The following is an 8673-nucleotide window of genomic DNA, read 5'->3' on the forward strand; positions in this document are numbered from 1 at the left end:
TCTCTCTCTCTCTCTCTCTCTCTCTCTCTCTCTCTCTCTCTCTCTCTCTCTTTCTCTCTCTCTCTCTCTCTCTCTTTCTCTCTCTTTCTTTCCCTCATTCCATACTACTGAGTATCTATCGAGTATTGAGTTTTATTTTTTAATGTTATGTTTTTCCTTTCTGTTTTGTTTTTGTACTTTTTAGATAGTATTGTCTGATGCTTTTCATTCCCCTTGTCGTCGGAATTGCTTCTTTTTTTTTTTAGTGTACGTATGCAAATATGTTGATGGAGTGTGTGTGGGGGGGAGGGGGAGAGAGAGAGAGAATGGAGGTGGAGGGGATGTAAGTAAAGACAGAGCGATTGGCCGATAAAAAAGAATGATTTAAAAATTATTGTAAAAAAAAATATTTGTTTTTTTGTTTTTTTGTTTTTTGGGTTGACGTGAAGTGATTACTATCGTCTCTTGCATGCTCCCGAACGTCCCGGTAATCCTCGTCTCGCAAATGTGGACGCTAATTCCGCGGTTGTTTCCCTTGCTGCTGTTCGCTATCTCTCCATTCCCCTTTGCCCTATTCTGACGGAGTGTTACAAGATCTACCTTCACTTTTCAAGCTCCTGCTTCAAACAGAATTGGAGCGCATTAACTTTGTGTGGACCATGGCATTTCATGGTTCTGCTTATTGATTCAATCCTGCATTTATGGGTTTGCTTTGGACCTCTTTCATGTGAGTGGGTGGTCGGTGGGTGCTCTGGTGTGATTTGCTCCTTCTTTCCTATCAAACACTTATCGTCCTGATCTCTTCTCCTTCTTTTTTATATTTGTTACTCTGTTGTAACACATGTAATCTTCCGCACTTATATGACCTTATAGTGTTGCAAGTGCCGTAAAACCTCTTTCTTGTCTTCGCCTCGTTATTTTTGCGGATGTGTGTTGATAAGCCCCTCGCTCGGTGCCTTATGTGGATGCGGGCGCCGCAGGTCCCAGTACCTTTAGTGCTAATTTTTTTAATCTACTGTGCTTGGGCTGTCCTGTCAGAGATGCCATAATAAAGAGGCCTTCTTTTTCAAAAAGCTTCCATCCTTTTTAAAATAAAATAAAACTCATGTGTGGTTGGTGGCACTCTGGTGTGGTTTTCTCCTTCTTTTCTTGTCCTATCACACGTCTGTCATCCTTATCTCTTTTTCCTTTTCTTCGTATGTTACTCTCTGGTAACACCTTTAATCTTCAGCTCTTATATTATTATGACTTGTGTTGCAAGTGCCGTAAAAAGGTATTGAAAGTAAACGTAAGTGAAACTCAACACTCAGAGCTGAGTTGAGTACAGTGCAAGGATAAAGGGAGGTGTGTCTTTGTTGGTGAAGTCTCAAGTGAGTGAGAGGCTGAACTAATCGCTTTCTCATCTTTCAGTGCTCATTTGATGTCATGCGTTTTTGGAAAAGAAATGTAAAAAAAGACAACTTCAAAACCCCTAGAAGAAAAGGGAGGGGCGGGTGGGTGGGTGGATGTATGGAACAGCGGAAATACTTACCTTATTAAACTGTAGTATAATTTTCCGGGCAAGCTGAGCCCAGGGCTGGTTCTAGGAGTTGTGTGGAGATGCACAGCGGGGGAAGGTGGGTGGGAGGTCGTGTCTGTGATGAGATTCCCGGATTGAAAAAAACTTCCGTGCCCAGGAAAGGGAAGGGGATGGCTTTAAGGAAAGATGGGGTGCGTCCTTGTGTGTGAAGCTTTAAAAAAAGAACAACTCTGTCTTTCTGTCTGCCTGTCTGCCTGCCTGTCTACCTCTCCATTTATCAAGGCTTTTGTCTGTTCGGTTTATCTGCTGGTGGTTGAAGGGCGCAACGGGGAAATTCTGCTTCTTTTCTTTCCATTTGTTTTGTCTGTCTCTGTTTGTATTTCCTCCAGAACTAAATGGCTGTTTTTGTGATGTGCCTCACTTCAAACTCTGTTTTAGTGTCTTTCTGCCAGTGTGTTTGTCTGTAAGGTACGTGTATGTAAATATGCATTTGTATGTAATGTTACAGTAATGTATATGTCTTGAAACAAACAAGTAAAACCTGGACCGTGTATGTCTCTTCCTCCCCCCCCCCCACCCCGAATTCCGTCTGGGCTTCTTCACCAACAGCCCGACGACCAGGTACTGGTGGTGGGTATGGCGGACAAGATGCTGTCCATCCAGCACAGGAAGGAAGAGAAAGAGAGCGACGAACACAAGGTCCGACAAACACGCAAAAGTGGGCGCACCAGGGGTCACGCACACACCATGAGGACGTTCGTGCCCAGCAAAGTAAGGGCTACTTTTGTTTGATAATGCTGTGCCCAGCAAAGTAAAGTTTACTTTTGTTTGATAATGCTGTGTCCAGCAAAGTAAAGTTTACTTTTGTTTGATAATGCTGTGTCCAGCAAAGTAAAGTTTACTTTTGTTTGATAATGCTGTGTCCAGCAAAGTAAAGTTTACTTTTGTTTGATAATGCTGTGTCCAGCAAAGTAAAGTTTACTTTTGTTTGATAATGCTGGGCCGTCTGAAATGTACTTCTTTTGTACTCCTCTCCACATGCCAGGTTTGAAACAGACATTGGCAGTCATGGTTCTCCGCTCATATTTTAGCTCACATGCTCTATAAAAAACACAACCTATGTTGTCGTGGTCTTTTATCTTCACCCAACTATTCAAGTTCTTTATGTAAATTATTCTTTATCTACTTTTGCCTCTTTTACCTTCAGTCAAATTTTGCGTATACCTCCTTCTTAAAATTCCACCTAAGCCTTTCTGGAGGCAAGGTTCTCCTTTTCAGAAATATTATTTCGTATGTAATAGTCTAATTAGAAAGAGGTCAGCATCTTGGTTTTTTAATATTTTGAGGGCACTGGTTATTAATAACTTTGTTACAGGGGGTGAAATCTTTTTAATTACCCTGCTATCTCAGTTGTTGCCATGCTGGACTATGATGCGTATGATCCTTGTTCCTATCTCTAGTGGAGTCTAGGAAGGTGACCTGGAATATAAGGTTTTGGGGAAGATTTTATGTCTAATCACCAACTTGGCTCGATTCTTTTTACAATACATGTATATGTTAAAGTGATGAAAGACATGATGTTACACCGGTACTATACCATATTGTACTTAAGTATACTATACTGTATTATACAATGGCATCGTGTATGGAATTGCACTGCACTGTACTGTACTGACCTGAAGTTTACTTTTAGTCTTATTGCTCCACCTTTGCTATTTCAGACAGACAGTATTGTGACAATGAAGAGAAAAGAGCTCCTTGCACCATATGACAAACACCTGAAAACTTTCAACCACCACAAGGCTCTTGATGCGGCTCTTTCGGTTTGTAGCAGATATATACAAATTAGGATTACTGGCCTGTTTAGCCTGTCTTTATTCATCTGATGACATATGTATATGGTCTAAGTTTGTGCTTTCTCATGGTAAAAGTCATGCTCTTCTCTTGGAATTTTAAGTTTCCTAACTGTTACTTTTCAGGTTAGTGTGGATGTTCTAAAATTCAAACAAGATTTGAAAGTTGTGTGTACTTTGTACTTGTTTTAGCTTAGAACACTTTCATATTGAAACTGGTTCCCAAGAATCCGTACTTGCCAGGATGTTTTCCTAATCTGCTTCTTCCATGTAGCGCACAAATATAAAATTATATGATTTTTAGTAGCTGTACCAGTATTTTTGGGGGTCTTTTTTTTGTTTTTGTTTTGTTTACTTGTGGGGTGGGGATGGACGCCATGTTAAACCAGCTGGTAGCGCAAGTTGGCGTCATAGAGGTCTAAATCAAAAGTTAGATTTACTATTCATATGGTCTGCTTTTGTGAAAGTTATGGAATTGAGATAGATGCATATGTGGGAAAATTTTTCAGCTTAAACAAAATATATTAAAATCGTCCATGATTGCCACATTAGTGTATGTGTACAAAAAAAAGACTATCTGATCACTTCTTTTGGCCATCCCCTTTTTGTTTATTTTACTCTTGTCCCTCAGTGTACTTTTGCAATGCAGTAAATGATACTGTCTTTACAACAATAACTACTCCAATTGATATTTCATGGCAGCTGAGAATCCGCAAGACCACTCCAGAAGTGACAGTGAGCGTCCTTCAGGAGCTGATCCGACGTGGCCACATCCGGCCGGCACTCTCAGGTCGTGATGACTCCTCGCTGTGCATGCTGCTGCAGTTTATCCAGAAGTGAGTGCTTAAACTTTATACCTTTGTGTGTGTGCTGGAGAGAGGTCCCAGTTATCAGCAAAGCTATTTTTGATCAAAGGGTGAAAAGGCCAAAATATCGTACCCGATCGAACATTTTGTTCCATCAGAAAACACTTGTTTATCTATGTCTTAACATGTTGAAAGGATTTTATAATATTTGAGTCCAAATACTTTTTTATCAATTATTTTTGCAACATGCTGTTCTTCAGTTAAGGTTAGAAATTACTACTCAAGATAATAGAAAAAAATTTAATCAGTGTATTAGAATTGAATTTGCTACTAGAATATGCCCTTATTTCAATATCCAAAATTTCCGACAACTGGGACCTTTCTCCGGGCACACACACATTTAATTTAAAAAATACAGAAGGTACTGTGAAATAGTCTGAATGGTTGCAGATGTTCAAAGTGTGAGACCAATTGGGGTTTGAATCTTTCTTGTCTTTGCAAAATAACTTCCTTTCAGCTTGGTGTTTTGTCGAGGGATAATTGGCTCCATATTAGATAAAGACTTAAAGCCTACTTATTGGTAGGTTAAGGTGGGGCGGGGGGCATCATTAACTTCAACAAGCACACAATTTTAAAAAACAATAACCTTAGTAGTTATTTCTTTCTTTCCTATCGTCTTTGAGATATGTTGCTGTGACGTATTCCTAGGGTATTCTAATGCTGACTTAGTCCCGTTGGTGTAGCGTTAGCTGAGTCATCTTTCAGAATTTCGATAAATGGACTTTTACCTTCTCCAACTGATGAATGTGTTTCCAGCGTCGGAAAAGTAATCCACACTGTTTCATGACGACCCTAGAATTTATTGAAACCAAGCCGCGTCAGTCAGTCTTTGTAGCAAAGGGGGAACACAGCGCATTGTGCTGTTGTTCCGAGCACAAATGAGTTCTTTAGTGAAGGAGACTGATGGGGTGTTAAAAAATTAATGAGCCCGCATATGTTTTCTCCACTTTCACCTGTCAAACCGGAGAATGTGATCCACTGGTTTGTCGTGCTTGATGTTTTACTTTTAGTACGATTAGCCCTGTGGGGTTTTTTTCCCCCTGCTGTTTCCTTAATTTGTGTTGATATGTGAGTTTTTGTGGAAATCGATTAACGAGCTTGCTGTTTGTCGGGATTTTTTTTTTGGATGGTTTTCTCTCTCTCTCTCTCTCTCTCTCTCTCTCTCTCTCTCTCTCTCTCTCTCTGTCTCTCTCTCTCTCTCTCTCTCTCTCTCTCTCTCTCTCTCTCTCTCTCTCTGTCTCTCTCTCTCTCTCTCTCTCTCTCTCTCTCTTGCTCTTTATGTATTAGGTAGATGGTTGGCGGGTGCTCTGGTGTGGGTTGCTTCTTCTTTCCTTACAGAAACTATCGCCCTTATCTCTCCTTCAGATGGACGTTATACTCGGAGGTCCCGATAGGGGCGTTAAACCCATACCATTTCACCTTTTTTTTTAAATCTCTCCTTCTTTTTTTGTTTGTTACTTCTGTGTAACACCTCTACTCTTCGGCATGTATAATATTATGACTTGAATGTGTTACAAGTGCGTAGTACTCTTACTAAAACTAAAATTATTATAATAAAACATGTACACATATACATGTGTATACATGTAAGTGCGCGGTTTTCTTTCTCCTGTCTGTCAGCGCTCCCCGTTCCTGTTCCCTTCTTTACCCCCCCCCCCCCTCCTCTCCCCCCGGTCCCCACAGCACTGGCCTTGTTAACCCCATCAAGTCATAGGGTCTTGATAGCGTATCGTTAAAATCAACCCATGCAAGCCAAGCGAACGAAGCTTGTCGCAGCAGCTGCTCTTGTGATTAACTGGAGTGAAACAATGTTGGGCCAACAACAGTCTTGATCCCTCATCCCACAGAGCTGGGAAAAGGGAATGGATGATAACTTTGAGTAGGCCTATAGTTGGTTTGTTTGGGTTTTTAAAAATATTTTGTTTTTTATAATAAATTTAACTCCTTGCCTACCACTAAAACAAAAAGGGGCCTTGGTCATTTAGAAAGCTTTTTATCAGTCAGGGTAAATAGAGTAAATAGAGTGGGGGTTTGCGGGTGCTCTGGTGTGGTCTGCTCCTTTTTTTCCTGTCAAACATCTATCGTCCTGATCACACCTCCTTCTTTTTTGTGTTTGTTACTCTCTTGTAACACCTCTAATCTTTGGCACTAATATGACTTCATTGTGTTGCAAGTGCAGTAAGACTCTTGCTAAAACAAATAAAAAGAGTGTATGAAGTAGGTGGTAGGCGGGTGCTCTAGTGTGATTTGCTCCTTCTACCTTGCTCTCCTGTTATCTAGAGTAGATGAAGGTAATACATTCCTTAATGGGACTTTGATGCAATGAACTCTGCTGTCCACTTCTTTTCAAGGTTGCTTTAATCATTATGTTTTGATGTGGCCATCATCTACTGACATGCTGTAAAATGTTATGCATAACTTGTCTATCTAACCTTCCCGACGAAGTTATGTGTCAGTCCTGCCTGTCTTTTTGCTAATTCTGTGGTCTCAGCTTCATTGGTGGCCCTTGCAGAGATCCATGCAGTGCATCGCAAATTATCGTCACACACACACACACACACACACACACACACACACACACACACACACACACATACAACACACACACACATACATACACACACACATTCCTTCTCCCTCACACAAACACAGAGAGAGAAGAGAGAGAGAGAGAGAGGCGGGCTGGGAGAGAGCACAGACATACACTTATAGAAATGCATGATGCTTTGTCAGCTGTCTGAAGTTGGGTTTTTCGCGTTGTCTTTTTTTTAGCGTCTCGTCATCTTCTTGTTTAGTTTTCTCGTTTCGGCTCCTAGGTTTGATGACACTACGTATTTATTGTTTAATTTTGCAGCGACGGGTATCAGAAAGAAATATTTTTATGAGGTATTTTGAGGAGAGATAAAAAGCACAATAATTTGGCACATGTTTTTATTGTTCTTATGTTGTTTTTGTTTTGTTTGGGGTTTTTCATATCGTTTTTTGTTTGTTGTTGTTGGGTTGGGGTTTTTTGTTGTTGTTTTTTGAGTGGGAGGGGGTTGGCTTGGGTGGGGTTTTTGTTGTTGTTGTTGTTGTTGTTGTTTTGGGGTGTTTTTTTTAGGTAGGAACGGAGTTGCATGTTCTAATGCTTTGAGGGTTTATTTTTTTAATTCTTCCTTTTTCTTTTTCTTTTTTTTTTTTTGGTGCTAGTATTGAGGGAGGGTGGGGTGGAAGATGGTTCCCGGAAAAGAATAGTTTTATAACTGCGTGTATTACTTCTGTTCTGTTCCGTTTTTCTACCAATGGGTGGAACACCTTGCTGTGTCGGGGATAGCCGCCTTCTTTCCATATGTGGGGTTCGTCGTGAACGTCACTTGTAATATTCTTGTCTTCCTTTTTTGTGATATGGTTTAGATTTGCTCTCTGGAAGTTCCTGAATTTTGATCGTTTGGATTGTTTTTTATCGCTCGATGTGTCATATCAGAGACTGACCTTGATTCATAAACCCCACCTTTGAAATTTTGATTCATAAACCCCACCTTTGAAATGACTCATAATCAGGTATGTAAAGCACAATGCAGAACTCGTCCTTTGGTGGGTAGTAGTAGTAGGAGTAGGAGGACGACAACGACGATGATTGGGGGGGGGGGGCATTTGATAAACTGTTCCCCTATGGTGTGTTATTTGTCTTGCTTATTCGATGATTTTATTGTTGAGAGGGGGCTTTCATAGTTTACTTGGGTTTGGTTTGTTTGGGTTGTTTTTTGGGGGGGTTCTTTTGTTTGTTTGGGATTTTTGTTGTTGTTGTTGTTTGTTTTTTCTAAGGGAGAGGGGTCTTGTTATAAGAGTTGGGGGAAGAGGGATACTGTTTTAATCTGTACTTGTAGCTCAAAGTTCTTTGTGCGGGAGGTTTGTGGGTGGTACGTTAGAGAACACGGGCTAGACCTTTCCCCAGGAGTTATTTTCATACGCGCCTTCAAGAGCCGGGTCCTGCCGAATGAATCAGAGTACAGATATTAAAGACTTTCGCTTATGGCATAAAATAACGAGAGGTGGTTTGGTGGAAAGTAGTAAAAGATGCAAATTTATCCTTAAGCGCTCAAGCTGCAACAGACATTAATAAGAAACAGGGAAGAAAAGGAGAAAGTAACGCTATACGAGATAGGAGTAAATCTGCCTCGCTAAAAGCCTTGATTGAAAATGCACTCTCTCTATGGGATTCCATCTGGGAATTTAGCGCTCAGGGGGTCTGCGCTGTGCGTGTGTGGGAACGTCATAATCGCTCCCTCGGTGTGATCTAGTCCGTATCAAGGGAAAAGGAATTCAATAAATGTTTTGGGGTTGGTTTATTAGGGGTTTTTTGCCTCGCAGGGTTTGTGTTTTTGGTTTCTTCTGCTTGCTTTCTTATTGTTTGTTTTTTATGTTTTGTTTTGTTTGGGGTTTTTTTTTGTTGCGGTTTTGTTCCGTCTCGCCTGTC

At 40.7% G+C, this 8673-nt stretch overlaps 1 protein-coding gene across 1 annotated transcript in view; it reads left to right on the forward strand.

The window, feature by feature from the left end:
- Positions 1-8673, forward strand: part of LOC101860064 (U3 small nucleolar RNA-associated protein 15 homolog) — a gene marked incomplete in the record, with an annotated part of 89638 nt that overhangs the window by 75045 nt on the left and 5920 nt on the right. The window contains 3 exon segments of the mRNA XM_013083124.2: positions 2108-2269; positions 3220-3321; positions 4054-4187. Of these exon segments, the coding sequence (XP_012938578.1) occupies positions 2108-2269; positions 3220-3321; positions 4054-4187 (398 nt within the window).

The sequence above is a fragment of the Aplysia californica genome, unplaced genomic scaffold, assembly GCF_000002075.1.
Source record: "Aplysia californica isolate F4 #8 unplaced genomic scaffold, AplCal3.0 scaffold00010, whole genome shotgun sequence".
Lineage (NCBI taxonomy): Eukaryota > Metazoa > Mollusca > Gastropoda > Aplysiida > Aplysiidae > Aplysia > Aplysia californica.